This window comes from Trichomycterus rosablanca, chromosome 6 (assembly GCF_030014385.1).
Source record: "Trichomycterus rosablanca isolate fTriRos1 chromosome 6, fTriRos1.hap1, whole genome shotgun sequence".
NCBI classification, from domain to species: Eukaryota; Metazoa; Chordata; class Actinopteri; order Siluriformes; family Trichomycteridae; genus Trichomycterus; species Trichomycterus rosablanca.
In genome coordinates, this window is record NC_085993.1 from 40,001 (window position 1) to 62,500 (window position 22,500).

General features: G+C 42.1%; 3 protein-coding genes across 3 annotated transcripts in view; all 3 read right to left on the minus strand.

The window, feature by feature from the left end:
• The window catches only part of ilf3a (interleukin enhancer binding factor 3a), a 29,358-nt gene extending 14,108 nt beyond the window's left edge, over window positions 1-15,250 (minus strand). The window contains exons 1-16 of the mRNA XM_062997183.1: window positions 15,196-15,250; window positions 13,505-13,618; window positions 13,250-13,367; window positions 12,616-12,788; window positions 12,219-12,378; window positions 11,943-12,075; window positions 9,800-9,876; window positions 8,343-8,438; window positions 7,874-7,985; window positions 7,375-7,472; window positions 6,525-6,627; window positions 6,301-6,393; window positions 5,984-6,174; window positions 3,278-3,403; window positions 2,425-2,562; window positions 1,988-2,128 (exon numbers count right to left, since the gene is read on the minus strand). Coding sequence (XP_062853253.1) covers window positions 1,988-2,128; window positions 2,425-2,562; window positions 3,278-3,403; window positions 5,984-6,174; window positions 6,301-6,393; window positions 6,525-6,627; window positions 7,375-7,472; window positions 7,874-7,985; window positions 8,343-8,438; window positions 9,800-9,876; window positions 11,943-12,075; window positions 12,219-12,378; window positions 12,616-12,788; window positions 13,250-13,367; window positions 13,505-13,605 — 1,860 coding nt within the window. The 5' untranslated portion in view covers window positions 13,606-13,618; window positions 15,196-15,250. The remainder of the gene's footprint in view (window positions 1-1,987; window positions 2,129-2,424; window positions 2,563-3,277; window positions 3,404-5,983; window positions 6,175-6,300; window positions 6,394-6,524; window positions 6,628-7,374; window positions 7,473-7,873; window positions 7,986-8,342; window positions 8,439-9,799; window positions 9,877-11,942; window positions 12,076-12,218; window positions 12,379-12,615; window positions 12,789-13,249; window positions 13,368-13,504; window positions 13,619-15,195) is intronic.
• Window positions 15,251-15,685: 435 nt separating this feature from the next.
• Window positions 15,686-17,778, minus strand: ptger1a (prostaglandin E receptor 1a (subtype EP1)). The gene is made up of 2 exons (XM_062997120.1): window positions 17,042-17,778; window positions 15,686-16,790 (listed from the first exon to the last, which is right to left on the minus strand). The coding sequence occupies exons 1-2, from the start codon at window positions 17,741-17,743 to the stop codon at window positions 16,464-16,466; spliced, it is 1,029 nt and encodes a 342-aa protein (XP_062853190.1). The 5' UTR covers window positions 17,744-17,778; the 3' UTR covers window positions 15,686-16,463.
• Window positions 17,779-20,539: 2,761 nt separating this feature from the next.
• Window positions 20,540-22,500, minus strand: part of wiza (WIZ zinc finger a) — an 8,010-nt gene continuing 6,049 nt past the window's right edge. The window contains exons 7-10 of the mRNA XM_062996483.1: window positions 22,192-22,397; window positions 21,577-21,763; window positions 21,155-21,302; window positions 20,540-20,774 (exon numbers count right to left, since the gene is read on the minus strand). Coding sequence (XP_062852553.1) covers window positions 20,633-20,774; window positions 21,155-21,302; window positions 21,577-21,763; window positions 22,192-22,397 — 683 coding nt within the window. The 3' untranslated portion in view covers window positions 20,540-20,632. The remainder of the gene's footprint in view (window positions 20,775-21,154; window positions 21,303-21,576; window positions 21,764-22,191; window positions 22,398-22,500) is intronic.

The window sequence follows — 22,500 nt, forward strand, 5'->3', positions numbered from 1 at the left end:
CTGTGTGTGTATATAGTGTGTGTGTGTAGTGTGTGTGTGTGTGTATAGTGTGTGTGTCTCTGTGTGTGTATATAGAGTGTGTGTGTGTATATAGAGTGTGTGTGTCTCTGTGTGTGTATATAGAGTGTGTGTGTGTGTATATAGAGTGTGTGTGTCTCTGTGTGTGTATATAGTGTGTGTGTCTCTGTGTGTGTATATAGAGTGTGTGTGTAGTGTGTGTGTGTGTGTATAGTGTGTGTGTCTCTGTGTGTGTATATAGAGTGTGTGTGTCTCTGTGTGTGTATATAGTGTGTGTGTGTAGTGTGTGTGTGTGTGTATAGTGTGTGTGTCTCTGTGTGTGTATATAGAGTGTGTGTGTCTCTGTGTGTGTATATAGTGTGTGTGTGTGTGTGTGTGTGTAGAGTGTGTGTGTCTGTGTGTGTATATAGAGTGTGTGTGTGTAGTGTGTGTGTGTGTGTATAGAGTGTGTGTGTCTCTGTGTGTGTATAGAGTGTGTGTGTGTGCGTATAGAGTGTGTGTGTCTCTGTGTGTGTATATAGTGTGTGTGTGTAGTGTGTGTGTGTGTGTGTGTATAGTGTGTGTGTCTCTGTGTGTGTATATAGAGTGTGTGTGTGTGTATAGAGTGTGTGTGTCTCTGTGTGTGTATATAGTGTGTGTGTAGTGTGTGTGTGTGTATAGAGTGTGTGTGTCTCTGTGTGTGTATATAGTGTGTGTGTCTCTGTGTGTGTATATAGTGTGTGTGTGTCTCTGTGTGTGTATATAGTGTGTGTGTGTGTGTATAGAGTGTGTGTGTCTCTGTGTGTGTATATAGAGTGTGTGTGTGTATAGAGTGTGTGTGTGTATAGTGTGTGTGTCTCTGTGTGTGTATATAGAGTGTGTGTGTCTGTGTGTGTATATAGTGTGTGTGTGTCTCTGTGTGTGTATATAGTGTGTGTGTGTGTGTGTATAGAGTGTGTGTGTCTCTGTGTGTGTATATAGTGTGTGTGTGTGTATAGAGTGTGTGTGTCTCTGTGTGTGTATATAGAGTGTGTGTGTCTGTGTGTGTATATAGTGTGTGTGTCTCTGTGTGTGTATATAGTGTGTGTGTGTAGTGTGTGTGTGTGTGTATAGTGTGTGTGTCTCTGTGTGTGTATATAGAGTGTGTGTGTCTCTGTGTGTGTATATAGTGTGTGTGTGTAGTGTGTGTGTGTGTATAGAGTGTGTGTCTCTGTGTGTGTATATAGAGTGTGTGTCTCTGTGTGTGTATATAGAGTGTGTGTGTCTCTGTGTGTGTATATAGTGTGTGTGTGTAGTGTGTGTGTGTGTGTGTATAGAGTGTGTGTCTCTGTGTGTGTATATAGTGTGTGTGTGTGTGTATAGAGTGTGTGTGTACCTGTGTGTGTATATAGAGTGTGTGTGTCTGTGTGTGTATATAGTGTGTGTGTGTCTCTGTGTGTGTATATAGTGTGTGTGTGTAGTGTGTGTGTGTGTGTATAGTGTGTGTGTCTCTGTGTGTGTATATAGTGTGTGTGTGTGTGTATAGAGTGTGTGTGTACCTGTGTGTGTATATAGAGTGTGTGTGTCTGTGTGTGTATATAGTGTGTGTGTGTCTCTGTGTGTGTATATAGTGTGTGTGTGTAGTGTGTGTGTGTGTGTATAGTGTGTGTGTCTCTGTGTGTGTATATAGAGTGTGTGTGTGTATATAGAGTGTGTGTGTCTCTGTGTGTGTATATAGAGTGTGTGTGTGTGTATATAGAGTGTGTGTGTCTCTGTGTGTGTATATAGTGTGTGTGTCTCTGTGTGTGTATATAGAGTGTGTGTGTAGTGTGTGTGTGTGTGTATAGTGTGTGTGTCTCTGTGTGTGTATATAGAGTGTGTGTGTCTCTGTGTGTGTATATAGTGTGTGTGTGTAGTGTGTGTGTGTGTGTATAGTGTGTGTGTCTCTGTGTGTGTATATAGAGTGTGTGTGTCTCTGTGTGTGTATATAGTGTGTGTGTGTGTGTGTTACCGTGGGTGAAAATCGTTTCTTTTTTTGAGGTTCGGTGCTGCTGTGGGGGAAAAGTTTCTCCAGAGCCGCCAGTGCTGCGTTCGCCTTTGCTATCTTCTTATTAGAACCAGAACCCTGAAACTTCTCTCCATCCACCTCCACCTAGCGCGCATACACACACACACACACACACACACACACACACTGTGGTATATGCAGGGTCTCTAAACAACAGGCGCAGCATCACGTCATAAGATAAGAACAGAAGCGACCCCGAGTAAACACATGCTGCACCATCAGAACACACAGTACTCACTAACAGGACGTTTACACTAACCAAACTCTTGATGTCGTACTTATTCCTATACACACCTGTGCTGCTCTAACCCTAGACTGTAAGTGCACATGTATCTAACAAACACACTCACTCACACACACTCTCACACACACACACACACCTCAATGGTGAAGATCTTGTCATTAAATCTCCCTTTAACAGAGACAACTTCATATTTCAGGCTTCGTCGTTTCTCGTTCAGCTCCATGATCGGGTTCTTCCCTTGTTTAGTAAGGATCGGCCCTCCCTGCTGAGGAACCTACACACACACACAGTTACGAAGCAAAAATGAATCAAAAGGATGGGTTAGGGTTTAGGGTTGCTAAAAGAATGTGTCAAAATGAAATCAAAATCATAATCAACCATAAACATCTCCATAAATATCTTACATTTTCACAAGTGTAAGTTTCACAAACTTGAAAGTTCGCTTATGATTACAGTTAAATAAACACTTGTTTAGAGTTCAAATCCACAGAACCTCATCAATTTATCAGATAAATATAATTATTATTTTACTGTTTATGTGGTTTTGTTTGTAACTCACTCGCTCATGTTTAGCAGGTGGCAGTTCCTCCACTAGAGGGAGATGATCTCTTAATGTTAAACCTCGTTAATTCATGTGATAATCACATGATCATAACAATAAAACTGTGATTATTATAAACCTCAAACCTTTTCTCTACATTTACAGTAAGGACTATTAAAATTTATGATGTTTTATTAAAAGTAAATCTGTTTTACTGAAGCCTGTCTGGCAGTGTACAGTTCTGATCAGTTCAGTCACATTCTCACTGTTCAGCAGTTTAATTCTGTATAGAATTATTTCAATATTCATTCTAGTTCAAACTAATAATAAAATCAGGTGAAAGCACACTCCTTTTGTTTTAGTATTTAAGGCACTGCAGGGCCACTAGCACCACATCACAGACACCCGGGGGTCTGCAGCCCTGACCATGATGCATATGTGTGTGTACCTCAGCCTCGGCCTCTCCTTCAGTCCCCGTGCTGCTGGTTTCTGTAGTGTTGCTCTCCTTTCCCTGGTTCTGACTGGGTACGGGCTTCGTTTCTGCAGGGATGGTCTCACCCATACCCAACAGGGCCTACACACACACACAAACACACACACGGACACACACACAAACACACACACACGGACACACACACGGACACACACACGGACACACACACGGACACACACACGGACACACACGGACACACAATTTAAGTGAAAATGTAATCTTTGAAAAAATAAAGATTCATGAAAAATGATCAAAAATTCTAATCAAATTTAAGTATCATGATTGAGTCCATCCTGTTTGCTTTTATTAACCTTGAGATGGGTCTACAACTCATTTGGTGTCTAGAACTCATTTGGGGATCATTTGTTGCAAACTGAATTAAGTGGACACTGTTTGCAAAGGCACACCTGGTTCTATAAGGGTCCCAGTCACAGTGGGACTCATGAAATCCAATAAACCTTCTGTGGATCAACAATATCTAACACCACAGTGGCCTCAATCATTTAAAAATATTTACATGAAGTGTGTATACAGTGTGTACATGGCTGACGGTACGGACAAATGAACTTTTAACTTGTATAAACTTGTACCGAGTGTTTTAATTTGCAAGTTCGGGCTTGTCATGAAATGTAACCGTTATTGGTACATGAAGGGAGATGTTATATTGACGTTAGTGTGCAGTGCTACCACAGTTCATTGGTTTTAATGGCAAGATGCTAAACGCAAAACCCGATGGATCCGCTAAATAGCGCGTTCGAATAACCTGCCTTATCAGTCATTGACTTATTAGAATCCTCTCTACTGAGGCAGCTGCCTGTGTAGGCAGTAAGACAGCAAGGCAGCTCCCTAGGTTTTCGAACACACTCAATATATACATATTATATATACACTGTATTTATACACACACACACTATACAGTGTGTACACGTTTATATGTAGTGTGTGTGTGTGTGTGTGTATATATATACAGTGTATCACAAAAGTGAGTACACCCCTCACATTTCTGCAGATATTTAAGTATATCTTTTCATGGGACAACACTGACAAAATGACACTTTGACACAATGAAAAGTAGTCTGTGTGCAGCTTATATAACAGTGTAAATTTATTCTTCCCTCAAAATAACTCAATATACAGCCATTAATGTCTAAACCACCGGCAACAAAAGTGAGTACACCCCTTAGTGAAAGTTCCTGAAGTGTCAATATTTTGTGTGGCCACCATTATTTCCCAGAACTGCCTTAACTCTCCTGGGCATGGAGTTTACCAGAGCTTCACAGGTTGCCACTGGAATGCTTTTCCACTCCTCCATGACGACATCACGGAGCTGGCGGATATTCGAGACGTTGCGCTCCTCCACCTTCCGCTTGAGGATGCCCCAAAGATGTTCTATTGGGTTTAGGTCTGGAGACATGCTTGGCCAGTCCATCACCTTTACCCTCAGCCTCTTCAATAAAGCAGTGGTCGTCTTAGAGGTGTGTTTGGGGTCATTATCATGCTGGAACACTGCCCTGCGACCCAGTTTCCGGAGGGAGGGGATCATGCTCTGCTTCAGTATTTCACAGTACATATTGGAGTTCATGTGTCCCTCAATGAAATGTAACTCCCCAACACCTGCTGCACTCATGCAGCCCCAGACCATGGCATTCCCACCACCATGCTTGACTGTAGGCATGACACACTTATCTTTGTACTCCTCACCTGATTGCCACCACACATGCTTGAGACCATCTGAACCAAACAAATTAATCTTGGTCTCATCAGACCGTAGGACATGGTTCCAGTAATCCATGTCCTTTGTTGACATGTCTTCAGCAAACTGTTTGCGGGCTTTCTTGTGTAGAGACTTCAGAAGAGGCTTCCTTCTGGGGTGAGAGCCATGAAGACCAATTTGATGTAGTGTGCGGCGTATGGTCTGAGCACTGACAGGCTGACCCCCCGCCTTTTCAATCTCTGCAGCAATGCTGACAGCACTCCTGTGCCTATCTTTCAAAGACAGCAGTTGGATGTGACGCTGAGCACGTGCACTCAGCTTCTTTGGACGACCAACGCGAGGTCTGTTCTGAGTGGACCCTGCTCTTTTAAAACGCTGGATGATCTTGGCCACTGTGCTGCAGCTCAGTTTCAGGGTGTTGGCAATCTTCTTGTAGCCTTGGCCATCTTCATGTAGCGCAACAATTCGTCTTTTAAGATCCTCAGAGAGTTCTTTGCCATGAGGTGCCATGTTGGAACTTTCAGTGACCAGTATGAGAGAGTGTGAGAGCTGTACTACTAAATTGAACACACCTGCTCCCTATGCACACCTGAGACCTAGTAACACTAACGAGTCACATGACGTTTTGGAGGGAAAATGACAAGCAGTGCTCAATTTGGACATTTAGGGGTGTAGTCTCTTAGGGGTGTACTCACTTTTGTTGCCGGTGGTTTAGACATTAATGGCTGTATATTGAGTTATTTTGAGGGAAGAATAAATTTACACTGTTATATAAGCTGCACACAGACTACTTTTCATTGTGTCAAAGTGTCATTTTGTCAGTGTTGTCCCATGAAAAGATATACTTAAATATCTGCAGAAATGTGAGGGGTGTACTCACTTTTGTGATACACTGTATATATAGTGTGGATATATAGTGTGTGTTAGGCATGTGCAGTAACACAAACCTTGCAGGCCACGTTTAGTTTTGCAGCTTTCTTGGACGAACCTGCAGCTTCATAACTGTTACCATCGACCTCCACAGACATGGTGAAGTGGGGACTGTGTTCAGGACCGGTCTGGGACACGACCTTATAGAGAAGACCTGGTCGCAACTGGTTTAGCTTCATCACTGCATTATTGGGTTCACTACGACTCTCTGCAACACACACACACACAAGAAGTAAAGAGTAAGTACGTAAATAATGGGATGAGTGGCTGAACTCCACACACACACACACACACACACACACAACACCAAAACTACAGCACAGGGTGTACGTGCCTTTGCGAGGTAACTTCTTGTCGCTTGCCCCTCCATCTGTGAATGACTCCAGTGGGCGCTTTGGTAGGTACGGTGCTGGCACTGCCACCTGAGCTACAGAAATAAAACCAACATGCAACAATATTAGTGCGTGTACATGTGTGTATGTACAGTGTGTGTAGCATGTGTGTATTTGTATGTTGTGTGTGTGTGTGTGTGTGTGTGTGTGTGTGTGTGTGTCTCACAGATATGATGTGGGTCGTTGAACATGCGTGCTGCTTTGGGTGAGAGGCGGTTCATGCCCAGCACTTTGTGAATCTGCCCAAATGCTGCCAACCGCAAAGCAAACTGAGAAAAAAAATCAATCAGACAAATCAGATTATTGAACTTATCAAATATAATCAGATAGAACTGACAGTCATACACACACCTTCATCAACACTAGAACCCTAACCCTACACCCTACTGCGGCTGTGTCCCAAATAGCACACAATACCTACTACACATCCAATCCAGTAACAGCATGTAGTATGCAACCAGGATAAAAATCTTCAGTGGTGCAAAAGTAACTGGATCACTCAAGGTCCAGTTCTGCAGTACCAGAGCTACCCACATTATAAACCACATCCCAAAATGCATCACTACCATTTCACACACAGCAGCTCTGTACCTACGCTGATGCTGAATTAAACTTACTTTAGAACTGTGAATCTGGTACCCAAAATAAAATCATTTAGAGCCGCAGTAACTCGGTGGTGGATAAAAGTCTGTGCTAAACACTATACATGTAAATTTAGGACTTCTGTACAGACACAGGGGGAAACACGGACGTCTGTAGAAACATTTTAGTGTTTCGTCTGGCCTGTCGGGGGATCAGAAGCTAAAGAACAGAGTTCAGTGTGTATCAGTGGGATCATGATCCAAACCCAGCGACAGGTGTGTGTGTGTGTGTGTGTGTGTGTGTGTGTGTGTGTGTGTGTGTGTGTGTGTGTGTGTGTACGAGAGTGTGTCTGTGTTCATAGCAGTGCAGTTCACCAGCTCCGTAATTCATTACATGACCGTGTAAAAATGGGGCATTGTGGGTAATAGCTGTACCTGTGCACTCTGGGTAATGTCCTCTCTCTGCTGAGGGGCGAGATCATGACTGGCATCTACTCCCTCTCTCTCACACGGGTCAGAAATACCAGGACCATCTACACACACACACACACACACACACACACACACACACACACACATAAGATAAATAAACTGACTGAGTGAGTTTTAAGAGTTTTCATTACAGAAATGAGAACAGATTCAGGGTCACAAACACAAGGTCAATCCAGCAGTAAATAAAAGCTCCACCCACCTCTGCTGTGATTGGTTAGTATTATTGGGTAAAGAGATGTGGGTGGAGCTTTAACGAAACATTATACACGATCACTAAGTACACTGAACTGTAGTTAGTACAGGAGGATGTGATTTGGGACAGAGCCTCTGCTTTGAGGAGAGTGCATGTAGGTGTGTGTGTGTGTGTGTGTGTGTGTGTGTGTGTGTGTGTGTGTGTGTGTGTGTGTGTGTGTGTGTGTGTGTGTGTGTCAGTGTGTCTCACCATTCAGCAGTAATCCTGATGCTATACACTCGAGAACTCTCCTCAGAGCTTCACCTGCTCCCATTGGCCGATCACTCGTACTGATCACTCTCTCACACAACAACTCCAACACCTGTAATACACACACATACAATATACACACTTTGACACAATATACACCCTAATACACACTTCCACAAAACACACACAGATACACACTACTACACACATACACACTGACACACACACACATACAATATACACACTCTGACACACAATATACACACTAACTGTGATTTAACTGTCTGATCACCATCACCTTCCTCATCATCACAGTCATAATCACCATCATCAGTGTGAACAGCAGATGCTCGTCAGAGTGTTTTGTTTATATTTAGGTAATAACTGGAACATTTCAGTAATTATCATCATTAATAACGAGTGTTTTGTTACAACCCTAAAACACACACACACACATACACACACTTACCCATCCTTTCAGGGGTGCCCAGGTGGGGACGCGGGTACAGAGATCTCTCAGGATTCGAATGACGATCACGCACGACCGCAGGCTGTTAGCTTTAGCCTGTTAGCCACACAGACACAGACAAATGTACACACTCCACCGCACTGCAGATACACACCGATCACACAGCAGCTTCATCTCTGTCTGATCTTCACTGCAGCACCAAAAAACTCTACACACTTTTATCCAGACTCACTCACAGTGACATTGCTGCTTTAGCTTTACTGCTATTTAAATCAGGAGGACGCTTTTCACTAGATTCTGGAACATGACTGCTGGGATTGATTTTAACTAAAATTCAACTACATTAGTGAGGTGACTTACTAACATTCTTTTCCATTTCTTAAAAAAAAAACAGTTTTAGCAGATGTGTGTTCTTGGACTGTTGTTTACTTAATCTAGAGTAATGAAATGTTTACTATGGAAGCACTTCTGTAAGTCGCTCTGGATAAGAGCGTCTGCTAAATGTTGAAAATGTAAATGTGACTGAATGTTTCGTTTGTTATTGGGCCCCGTGTGTGTGCAGCACAATCAACTTCTTTCACACAAAACCGTTTCCTGATGAAGCTCACTTTGTGATTAAGGGCACCATTATTAAAGCTGGCACAGGAAAGGGTATTCCCCAAACTGTTACCATTATGTCAGTCAGTAAACAACTCTCTGGAATGTTATACTTCCATTATAACTAAAACCTAAAGCTCTTTGCTGGTAAAGTTCACAGTCGTCTGTAGAACTCTGATTCCACAGTGTACTTTGCACCTTTTCAGCCAATATTTGGTATCATACATGCTGATCTCGGGCTCAGGAAGCTCCTGATAATCAGTGCTCATGCTGACGTTGCTTCCAATGTAAGTTTGGAACTCGGTAGTGAGTGCTGTAACCCAGAACTGATGATGTTTACACTGTGCTCTGTGCTTCTGTACTGATTTAGTGTCAGGTTCTGTGAGCTTGTGTGGTTTACAGCTGAGCTGTTGTTGCTCCTGGGTGAAGCAGATCAGCAGTACTATAAACACGCTGGAGTTCGTCAGTATGATCGTTATCTGTTTTCATGTCTGATCTGATGTTCCTGTTAACAGTGGGTGTGGCTGAGGAAGTTATATCCAGAACGGGTGTCCATATGCCCTAAATCTGTCTACAGCTCAATCATCGTTCACTAACCCTTTATCATCAGACAGAGCCACGCCCTTTTCTGATCAATCTGGAATAAACCATTACTGATCAGAGGGGGGGGTCTGATATCCCATAATACATTTCACTTACAGACTCAGAACAACAGTAAGATTCGTATTTGAGTTGAACGTTCACAATCGAGACGCGTTTCAGGTTTTAAAAACACTTTGTGAACGTTCAGTCAAATACGTGATTGATTTAATGAATTTGGGTTTTAATGAGGTCATTAGATGATAAAACGAGGTGCAAACCTGGAACCACTTGGCGTGGCGCAGAGACGCGAGAGACTCCAGGCATTTGTTTGTGTCCAGAGCGTCGGGCGGAGCTTCTATCAGACCACAACACAAGGCACAGTTTGACCAAGGGGCGCTCAGACCTCCCTCAGGGGCGGAGCTAATGTACATGTGGTGTATGAGGGCGGAGTCTTAGTGTGCTCTTACTACAGGTAGAGCGACACGCCCGCTGTGCACTTCCTAAACACCCTGCTTACAAACAAGGACGTCAACAGGAAGTGGAGTCACACTAAGGGTGTGGTCTGCAGTAAACCACGCCCATCACATGACATGTTGCAGTGCAGTGCGTAAAAGCTGTGTGTGTGTGTGTGTGTGTGTGTGGTGCAGCAATCTGGTTAACACTGAACATGAAATGTGCATTACTGAGACCCCGCCCACTAAGATCAGTTGCTCCGCCCCCAAGAGTCAGAGAGCTTCCGGTTGGTCAAAACTCCAGCGCCCCTAAAAACTCACAGTGATACAGCATGAGATCTGATTCATTCATCCACAATTTACTCGCAGTAACAGACACGGGGTGAACGCTGCAGCAAAAGCTCGGCACCACCACTCACCTATCATTCATCAATCAATCATCAATCAATAATTAATTAATCAACTCACCAATCAATTCATCAATTAATCAGTGAGAGCACAGCGAGCCTCGTCTGAATAAAATCTAGGGTTTACCTGCACTCACTGTGAGGACCGTGTTCATGTGGCAGTTCTGGGATTCCAGGATCTGTGTAACTGTGTAAACAATTGTTCTAGGTACATGGAACAGCCAGGACGTGGGTTTACACCAAGGGTGTGGTCGAAGGCCCAACATTTGCCTTCATGATATGAGGATCTGTTTTGGATGTAATCCAGGAACCAGCAGATAAAATTCTACCAGAAATAAGCAGTGAGATTTACATCCTAAAAGCCGCTGCTACAAAATCTGCATCTGCTTTTTTAATTCAGTACAGAGACTCCAGGACCTTCCCTCTGGAACGCTTGTGGTTTAATCTAATAAATGCAGCAGGGTTAGGGTTAGTGATAAGCAAATAATATCAAAATATAAATCACAAAACTGCTGTGAAACACCTCCCACACAGGTATGTAAACTTTTGACTTCCTCTGTATAACATGGAACATTTAAATTTGAACTATAGCGTGATTAATGATGGAGTGATGATGATGTCACACATGTGGGCGTGGTCTGCAAATGCTTCAGATAAACTTGTTTAATATTACTGTGATGAAAAGATTTAAACATTAATGTTTTTATATAAAGCGACTATTCCTTTTACCTTATACAATGCAAACAAGTGAGGGTTAAGGGCCTTGCTCAGGGGCCCAACACTGGTAACTTAGCGGTGGTGGGGCTTGAACCAGGAACCTCCTGATTACTAGTCCAGCACCTTAAACACTGAGCCACCACTAAACAATTATTGTAGTAGCGGTAATAAATATAATAATAATAATAATAATAAAAAAAATAGCAATACTAGTAATATACTAATCATAATAATAATACAGTAATTATAATAATAATATAATAATAATAGTAATTAACATTAATAACACTATATAATAACACTAATATGTTAATAATAACAACAATGGTAATGATAATAGTAATAATTTTATAAACTAGATTAAATAATTTAGATACTGTGAGTGATTACTAGCTAGTAGTTATTCCTGTGCACCTCCTGCTGGGCTCCAGGTCTGAGATGAACGTTAGTTAAACAGAAATGTGTTTCATTACTAACAGTCTCCACTCTGCTGCTGATTGATTACAGATTATTAATTATTATTAGAGTGATTATAAAGGTTATTAGTTATATGTTCACTAATTAGCAGTTAAACTAATGCAAATTAATATCAGTTTGAATCAGCAGACAGGAACACGCCCACAGTGGACCAACATGATTGGCTGAAAGGGGGTCAGTCAGACCAATCACGAAGAGTTTATAGTTGTATGGAGTGTGTGGCTGCACGATTTTTGCTGCAAAGTAAACCCAGTGTATTCAAACGTACGTACGCGGGGTCATTCCAAACTTCCAAACAGGGAAATATTTATATACATGTGAGTGTGTGTGTGTGTGTAACTGTGTGTGTACACCTGCAGCAATCTCACTCTCTAATTTCTCTCTCACTACTGGGGAGGTGAGATGAATCTTCATGGTGAGCTTCGGGTCCTTCACCTTCATCACCCTCACCGCTGCATCCTCACGTGCTGGACTGATCATGTACTCGCCCTCCTTCTGCTTCTACACACACACACACACACACACACACACACACTAATTACCATACTAACATACAATAACATTAACAAGTAATATCTATGTGTTAGTAATAGAGGTGTGTGTGTGTGTGTGTGTGTGTGTGTGTGTGTGTGTGTGTGTTATACCTTCATGACTTCGGTGAGCTGATCACTGACAGTCTGGAGCAGCGTGTTGGTTGGAATGTCACTGCAGAGTAAAACCAGTTCCAGTTCCATGTCGTCCTTCAGCAGCAACCCTTTAGCTACCAGCCCCACTCGGAGTACCCCCCGCAGTTTATTCACCTCACTGTACACACACATGTACACACACACACGTACACACACACACACAGAGACACACACACACAGGCACAGAGAGACACACACACACACACACACACACAGAAAGACACACACATGCACACAGAGAGACACGCAGACACAAGAACATTAGAGTCAGTCCAGCTGTGTGAGATGTGTGTGTGTGCGTGAATAATGATGAAGCGAAGTACCTGAAGCTCCTAAGCCCCGCCCCCCAGCTCACCTGTTTTCCTGCTTGTTTATGATCTCAGCCACGGTCTTCAGGCCGGTCTCCATGTGGGACACCATGTTCTGCACGGCCTGCAGCTCCTCAGCACCGGGGTACACTGTAGCATGTTTGGCCTTCACGTGTCGATCCTCAGTGATGAACATGCGCTGAGGGAGCGGCTGCACCGGCTATAACACAAACAACCAATAATGCACTGATGTACTGACTGATCCTCAGTGATTCACTTCTGTACCAGAGTCACTGCGGTACAGCTGAACTGATCTGATACCAGGATACATGACTGACTGAACTTTCACCCAATTCACCTCTGACCTTTCCAGAGAGCAGCGGTGAGAATATTTATAACGTCATCAGAAACACACACACACAACAACGAGAGAAACTGAATTAATCTGATATTCTTTTATTACTGAGCAATAAATAAACTGTGATTTTAATAAATCCCTCAAGGACTGAAACAAATACCAACCGTGTAACACACTCACACACTCTGAGTGTAAAATGTGTGTATGTACGTGTGTTTTGAATAAAGGGGATTATTAGAGTGTGTGAGTGTGAGTGAGTGTGTGTGTGTGTGTGTGTGTGTGTGTGTGTGTGTGTGTGTGTGTGTGTACTCAAGTTTTCTGACCATTTCAGGAGGAGGAAGTTCAGCTTCTCGTTTCTTCCACTCAGACAGATAAGCGTGGTAATGTCTCAACTCATCCTCGTAACACACACACTCGTACCAGTAACGCAGCTCCTCGTACCTAACACACACACACACACACACACGCACACACACACACACACACACACACAATAAATCTCAAAATGTAAACATAATCCTTTTAACACAGTGAGGTATTATTGGGTTAAAGTGAGTGTGTGTGTGTGTGTGTGCTACCTGCTGTAATCGTGAGGGTGCAGTGTGTGTCCATTCTGTACAAGTTCATCCCAGTAAAGAAGCTCCTGATAGGCCTTTTTTTCCTCCCAAATTGCAGCCATTTTTCAAATAAACCTGAAACCAACATCCACCCAATCACATCCACCCAATCACATCCACCCAATCACATCCACCCAATCACATCCATCCAACAACATTCATACAACAACATTCATCCAGTCACATTAAGCATGATCAGATCACAATGAAGTAAAATTTTCTGCTGTTTTTTTATACACCGATCAGCCATAACATTAAAACCACCTCCTTGTTTCTACTCACTGTCCATTTTATCAGCTCCACTTACCATATAGAAGCACTTTGTAATTCTACAATTACTGACTGTAGTCCATCTGTTTCTCTACATGCTTTGTTACCCCCTTTCATTTACATTTTCATTTACATTTTCAGCATTTAGCAGACGCTTTTATCCAAAGCGACTTACACAGTGAGCGGAACACAATGAGCAATTGAGGGTTAAGGGCCTTGCTCAGGGACCCAACAGTGGCAACTTGGTGGTGGCGGGGCTTGAACCGGCAACCTTCTGTTTACTAGTCCAGTACCTTAACCACTGAGCTATCACTGGCCCCTTTCATGCTGTTCTTCAATGGTCAGGACCCCCACAGAGCAGGTATTATTTAGGTGGTGGATGATTCTCAGCACTGCAGTGGTGGTGTGTTAGTGTGTGTCTGATCCACTCATTCCAGCACAACACACACTAACACACCACCACCATGTCAGTGTCACTGCAGTGCTGAGAATCATCCACCACCTAAATAATACCTGCTCTGTGGTGGTCCTGTGGGGGTCCTGACCATTGAAGAACAGGGTGAAAGCAGGTTAAACAAGTATGCAGAGAAACAGATAAACTACAGTCAGTAATTGTAGAACTACAAAGTGCTTCTATATGGTAAGTGGAGCTGATAACATGGACAGTATGTGTAGAAACAAGGAGGTGGTTTTAATGTTATGCCTGATGGGTGTATATTGGGACCCACTGCATTACTGAGCACAATGGGCAGTTGTAGCTTAACGGTTAAGGTGCTAGACTAGTAATCTAAAGGCTGGGCCCCTGAGCAAGGCCCTTAACCCTCAATTGCTTAGACAGTAAACTATTACACATGCTGTAGATAAAGGCTTCTGCTAAATGCTGAAAATGTAAATGAGAAGTGGGATGTGAACAGATCTGTAATGAAAACCCCACAGTCACTCCAGAACTCTCAGAACCGACAGGTCGCTCTAAACAAACCCACCCGGACCCATAATGCACTGCACTGTGGTTCAGTTTAGTCCTAAACACTGAAGCTATTAACTGCATCACTGTAACAGTAATCCATACAGAACTCATCACTCTATAAAACGAATTGATCTAATGCTATACATTATTATATAACACTGAACACTGCTGTTTACTAGAATATATTAATATTTCACGCTGAACTCTTTGGTAAATAAACTGAATGTAGCAGAATTACAAACAGAATTAAATCAGCACTGTTAGCTTTAGCCCGTTAGCTCACAGTGAGGTGTTTCTCTGTGTAGCATTGCGCGTTAACGCTGCTGCACCGAATCTTCAAACTCAAACATAATAAAAATTAAACTAAAATATTTACACAATAATAACAATAATAATCATTATTATAATCTCTCACCTGCACGCGGAGGCTGATATAAAGAGAATATTCTTTAATACCGTTTTCCGCTCTAAAGCGGATAATTTCCTCTGATTTGGCGCCACCAGCAGGACTGGAGTGAAACAGCAGGAATGTTCATACAGAGACGCGTTTCAGTGATTTCTCGACAACAAGGTCGGCACGGTAGCACTGTCGCCTCACAGCAAGAAGGTCCTGGGTTCGATCCCCAGGTGGGGTGGTCTGGGTCCTTTCTGTGTGGAGTTTGCATGTTCTCCCCGTGCCTGCGTGGGTTTACTCCGGGTGCTCCGGTTTCCTCCCACAGTCCAAAAACATGCAAGTGAGGTGAATTGGAGATACTAAAATTGTCCATGACTGTGTTCAGTATAACCTTGTGAACTGAAGAACCTTGTGTGAAGATAAACTACCGTTTCCTGTCATGAATGTAACCAAAAGTGTAAAACATGACGTTAAAATCCTAATAAACAAACAAACAACAACAACAAAACAGTAAAACAGCATAATGTGTTTATTTATTTATTAACATTTCATTCATTTATTCATTCATTTATGTTCATCACTTCATGATGATTGTAGATGTTGTGCATCTGGCGACACTTGGATAACCCACTCACTCATTTATTCACAATTCTCTTCCTCAGGTTTATTTTCCGTCTGGTACAAATACAATTATTTTAAACAATCAGACATTTATATTAGTGTTACATTACAACTTATATTGTTTGAGATTGTTATAGTAAAATGTGCTTTTCTGAGAATAGAACAAAATGAATCGATTCTGAAAAGTTGGGACATTTAGTAAAACACAGTATAAAGAAGAATGTGTGAAGTGTTTCATTCTCTTCAATCTTTATTTAACTGATAAAAGTAGAAAGGAAAGATTTCCAATATTTCACTGATCAAAACACGTTTAGAATTTGATGCTGTAACTACAAAAAAGTTGGACAGAGACAGAAGTTGATACCAGGTGAGGAAATCACAATCGGGTATAAAAGGATCCACCTGGATCAGGATCAGTCTGTACAAGCAATGATGGGTCATAACTCACCCCTGTGTTTCAACATTCAGGAGAGAACATTTCTCACGCCAGTATTGCAAATTATTTAGGTCTTTCACCATCTACCGTATGTAATATCATGAAAAGATTAAAAGAATCCAGAGAATTCACATTAAATCATGTTAAATCGCTCAATTCTTTCATTATTTAGTGTGTGTGTGTGTGTGTGTCACAGCACCAGTGATCAACTTCAGGTTTTACACAGACAATACTACCTCAGTTCTGCACTGTGCTCAGTGTGAGTGCTAGCGACCATGTTTCCACCACGCCAGGAGGGTGTGGTGCCCCTGAGGAACATGCTGGTCTCTCTCAGGTCCTCTCTGTGTGTCCTGGTGATGATGCTGATGAGTCTGTAGAGAACAGAGCGGCGCAGCAGGATATAAACCCAGGGGTCCAGGATCTGATTCCAGGAAGCCAGTCGTACACTTTTCACCATCAGAGCCTCGTACCAGCTTCCACCATCATAACCACGCCCATCACCATCCTGTACAGCGCCGTGTCCACCATACGAGTGTGTAACACTCAGCACACTGAGAACCTCTCACACACACACACAAACAGAGAGAATAACTAATTACATGGTCTGATTATAAAGATAATAATAATCAGAACAGGTCAAACACACACATTTTAAATACTTTATTATTAATAAATCATTTATTTTGTCTGTAATACTACAACCACAATTAATAATAATAATAATAATAACAGCAACAATTACAATACAGTTATTAATTTTTAAACTAAATGATTTTATTCATTTATTAAACCTATTAAACTGCATCTTACCAGCAGGGGGCTCCAGCAGATACAGGAAGTAAGCATGAAGCCTACTAGCTGCACTACCATCTCGATGTCATGTGATTTGGAGTGGTGGCGGTTGCACGGGTGTGGCCGTATCCTCCCAGCCAGCAGGGTGAGTCCGCTCACAATGTTACAAAGTAGTGAGATTCCAAGAGAACCAAACGCCAGCGACGAGAACATCAGCACAAACACCACGTCCAGCACCTCCACACCCTGCAGCACCCTGATGAAGCACCACGTCCCCGGGTACTGGTAGGTATACGTACCCACTCCCAAACCAGGCATCAGCGCCACACACAGTGCCACCAGCCATATCATTACCACAGCCAGTTTAGCTCGACCTCCACTGACCAGGGAGGCATGAAGCAGCGGTCTGGTGATGCCCACACTCCGCTCTGCTGCCATCAAACTGCCCATAAAGAGTGAAGAAAGCCCAAAAAACACCATGCTTCCACCCAGGAAATGACACAACGCATCTGCTTCAGCTTCCTGTGCTACAGAACCGTCCCAGAACACGTAGAGCTTCAGGACAATAGAGCCGAGGATGGCGTGACCCAGGAAGTCTGTAACTACCAGTGAAGTGGCTAACAGGAGGAAAGCTCTGGAGCGGCGACGCATGCAGGGGCGTGAACGCAGCTTAACCAGAATTATCATTGCTGCCATGTTAGAAACAATCCCCAGTGTCATGGAGAAAATGGCCAGCAGCAGTCCACTCCACAAATGTTGGTTAACATGGAGCTCTGGGTGCTCATGCTGACCGGTGGACAGGTCGATCGGTGCTGTGACGGATGAATAATTGTGGTGTGTGTGTAACTCCATCCAAACTGCCATGCTGAGGAGAGACAGAGACTCATTCAGCTTCATTTTCATCAACCGCTTCATCAACCGCAGCTCCTTTATGCACTGGTTAAATATTAGTTTAGAACGTGTTTTATCTGAACAGAACATTTCACAAAGATGTGCTAATTATTAACTAATTATTAATAACTCTGCTGCTGTGTGGTGAAGGTTTGATTATTGTAACAGCAGCATAAAGAAAGTGTCAGTGTCGGGCGCTGCAGTGTGTGTTTGTGAAATTTAAATTGAGTTGGTCTCTCCTTCAGTGTTTGGTTCAGCATCTTTTGGTCTTTGGTTTTGGAGTTGGTTGATCCATAAACATCAACTTCAACTGTGGCCACTGATTTCCTGTATCTCGGTCAGTGTGTCTCAGTAAAATTTAAACCAATCCTCCTTGTAGTTGGTTAAGGGAAGGACCGAACCTAGACACTTGGGGCTGTTTTATGTATTTATCCCATTTTTATGACAGCTGGAACAGAGCTCGGTTCAGTTCCTCTGAGATGATTGAAGCTTCTTTATGACGTGTTTTGATGCTCTTTAATTTCATGTTGATTTTGTTCTGTGGAATTAATTAAGTTTACATGATAATGTTCTGCATGAGATTAAATCTACAGTCTCAGTGTGTAAGCTGCAAAGTAAAAGTGGTTTATAAAAAAAAGACAAAAAAACGAATTTTATTGAGGGATAATAATAAAGTCTCAATACCTGCAAATCAAAGTATACAAATATGCATAAATTAAAGCTAATTTTAATCACTCAGCTGTAACAATAATGTACAATTCTGTTAACATAATATTTAAAAATTAATTTACATATTTTAGTAAGTATGGTACAGATTTCATAATAATATAATTTTATTTTTTTATCCTGTTTACAAATGATTTTTGTTCAGTTAAAACTGTAGATAATATTTTAACTTTCCTCACCTGCACTGATAATCTCATGAGGATATTAAATAAAAAATAAATAAAAGATCTTTTATTTTCAGTTAGAATTAATCACATAGTTTATACACTTAGTGTTATTTATTACTGATCTGATCTGAGTACTGAAATGTAATACTGAAGCAGTGAGTGTAACTTTATACAGAAGGTTAAATCTGTACACGACTCAAAACAACACATTCAGTTTCATAAAATGAACTTCATATTCTTTATCTCCTCATATTTTATATTTAAACCAATTAAATTCACTTGTCAAATCTAAAATAAACTCACCATGTTGAATCTGAACTCGGTGGTTTCCAGGTTTTGGATTTTGTGTCCCGCTTCAGTCTGAGGTTTAGTGTAGAGATTAAATCTAAAATTTAGTTAATGTAAATAAAAGCTGAATTTAAACCTCATTTATTTCTGTCTGGTTCAGCAGTCAGACCAGCGTGTAATAAGATCATTATGATTCACTTTAGTGATTCAAAGATTTGATTCACGATCAACGGCTGGAGCCGACTCAGTGTTTACATGCAAACTAATCATTTTAAAGAATCCGATAAAACCAGCAGGATTTACTGCACATAATTTACATTATCAGCTTTTTATTACAATATTTCATTCTTTTATCTACGTGTGCAATGTTTCCTGTGCTAATGGCTCCAACACAACCTTAAAACACAACAGAATCACACTTCTTTATTAACTGCTACTGTTTTAACTTCGACCATCGTTAAACCCTAAACCCTCGTTAAACCCTAAACCCTAAACCTATCAGTTTACTTGTTTAAAAAAAGTATTTTGCTGATCTAGAGCTTGTTTTGCACATTAGAAACTGATTTTCTGTGATGAATTCAGTGGAAGGTTTTCTCTAGATGATTCTTTTATGTAAATGATGTTATTTGTGGATCTTTGCTCTTATGTTAAGCTTTTAATTTGCATTTCCATCTTTTAACTGATGTTAACAAATACATCATTAACTGTCTGTACGAAATGTGCAGTATTTTATTATGTATAAAAATTATTAGAGGTTGAAGAATCAAAAGTTTTAATGGATAAAAACGTGATTTGAAGATTCTGTCATAAAACTACTAAAATTATCTGATATTAAAACTGATCAGCTGCTGCAGATCAATAAATAATTCATAAACACCACAATAAATTTGTACACTCCAAACTTTACGTTACCCTGAAATCACCCACACAAACCTGTAAAAATCACCAGTAAGGCGTCACACAACCAAACTTTCCCTTTGTGATGGTTTATTGAGGACTTTTTAGTTCTTTTTAAAATGAAAAATTTAAGTTTAAACAGAATCTAACCTGTTTCGAACCTCCAGAATCACCACAAACCAACAGAATTAAAATAAATGCGACACTCAGATCAGAGATCAGATTTTACTGAGCGAGTAAGAATAAATCACAATATAAAAAAAACCACAAGTGTTACGAGTATTACAGTCCACACACACACACTCTCATATACTCTCTCACACACACTCTTACACTCTCACACTCTCACTCACATTAATGAAGAAGCAGACTGTATATAAGTGTATAAAACGAGGTAAAATGTGCTGACAGTACTAAGTTTAGTACAGTGAGAGAAGGTGCACGTCATACCTCCCCTCAGTAGTGTACAAGTCACCCCCCAAAAATATCCTACATCATCCCCCCAGAATCCAAAATCAATACATCACCCCCCCCCCCCCCCCCCCAAAACATTTTGCCAAAATCTTTGTATAAAAACATTTAAAATCAGAATAAAAAGACATCACATATTAAACCCATTAATCTGAACCAGACCCGCCCACTACACTGCCTGGCCAATCAGCTGAGGCCTGTCTGTGGGGGGTGCCGTGGGAGTGGAAGTGGGGTTGAGTATGTGATGTCGCAGATGGATGAGCCAGTCTTCCTGTATGGAGAGAGGACCACGGAACACCAGCTCACAGAACCTGGACACACACACACACACACACGAATGCACACACACATGAGGAAGTGATGCACAACACTGCAGGGTCTGAGAGGTGATGATGTGAATTTAATGACATTAACTTTAAATTAATGATTTTATGTAACATTTAATGTTGAAATTAATGTTCCTGAGACCTTCACAGCCAGTGTGGGGTGGTGAGAAAACAACAGGGAGCGCCAGTGAGCACAGAGGAAATGACATTCATCCAAACTAAGACTGTCTGTATGTGTATATAAGCGTGTGTGTGTGTGTATGTATATATAAGTAAGTGTGTATAGAAGTGTGTGAGTGTGTATAGAAGTGTGTATGTATGTTTGTATATATAAGTAAGTGTGTGTGTGTGTGTGTGTAGCTCACCGGCACTTGAGCAGGTACATCTTTCCCACCACTTTAACCAGACTGGTTTCTGGTGGAGGTGGAACCAGAGAGGGGGCGTTACCCACACGCTTTAGAGGCTCCGCCCCCTCAGCTCTCGGACGAAGGGGTTTAGGACCATTCTCAGAACCTACAACACACACACACACACACACACACACACATTATACTAAAGACATTAAATATACTTGATTCTGATTGGCTGTAGGATGTGCAGTAATTTTTAATAGTTGCAACAAAGCAAGCACCACATTCCACCAGACCCCCCCCACCATCCAGTAAAGACTGCTACCATAATATTTATGAACAGGAGCAGATAATATAAAACCAGTGTTTATACCCCCCCCCCCCCACACACACACACACACATTACTGCACAGGTAAAAGGGCGTGGTGTTTGTTACCTTTGACTCGATGGGTTAAGTCATTCGTTGTGTTGGGGATGTGGTGATGAGATGAGAACTTCCTGTGTGAGGTGAAAGAGTGACCCATCCCTGATTTAGTCTCCCGACCTGTAGGGGCAGGGCGGCTCACACCTGAACGGGCGGGGTCGGTATCAGAAGGGCTGATGGGAGAGGAGATACGCCTCTGCTGCTCTCACATGCGCGCACACACACACACACACACACACACACACAGTTCAGTCTACAGAACAAGTGAGGGATGTTAATGACTGACTGATAAATCGATTGATAGATTAATGCTGTCAGTTAAAACTGAGAGCGGAGCTGCAGAGCGCGCCCCCTTGTGTGCCGGTGCTACTGCCGGGTATCACTGCGCCAAAACTTTTCACATATTTATAGGATTTAAATCCTGTGTGCTGGAACTGTTCCTATTAAAATCAGAAACACTGAATCTGGTCTGTGAGTGAGCGAGAGAGCGAGACGGCAGGAAATGATTATTACTTCTTATATGTGGTTTTATGTGCCTACAACAGCTGGATGAAACACTCCAGAGACTCCACTGTGTGTGTGTGTGTGTGTGTGTGTGTGAATGAGTACCTCAGTGTGTGTGTGTACCTTGCGGATATGTGGTAGCGCCCCCTGTAGGTAAAGCTGATGGAGCTGCTTCACTTTTTCTGGTTCTCTGCTCATCCATTGGCTGAGGGCCTCAATGGGTGATTGGCTGGAGCCCCACTGCTCCCCCTGCTGACGCAAGTGAGCACGTGCATGACTTGCCAACGCCTTCCTGTTCTCAAAATCAAACCCACACAGCTCACACGTAGCTTCAGACACGCACACACACGCGCGCGCACACACACGCGCGCACACACACGCACGCACGCACGCACGCACGCACGCACACACACACACACACACACACACACA

Coding starts and splice junctions, on each gene's coding strand:
- ptger1a (XM_062997120.1), bottom strand. CDS start 17,743: ATGACACTGGGGATTGTTTCTAACATGGCAGCAATGATAATTCTGGTT. Junction 16,791..17,041: donor TCTGCTGGAGCCCCCTGCTG/GTAAGATGCAGT, acceptor TGTGTGTGAGAG/GTTCTCAGTGTGCTGAGTGT.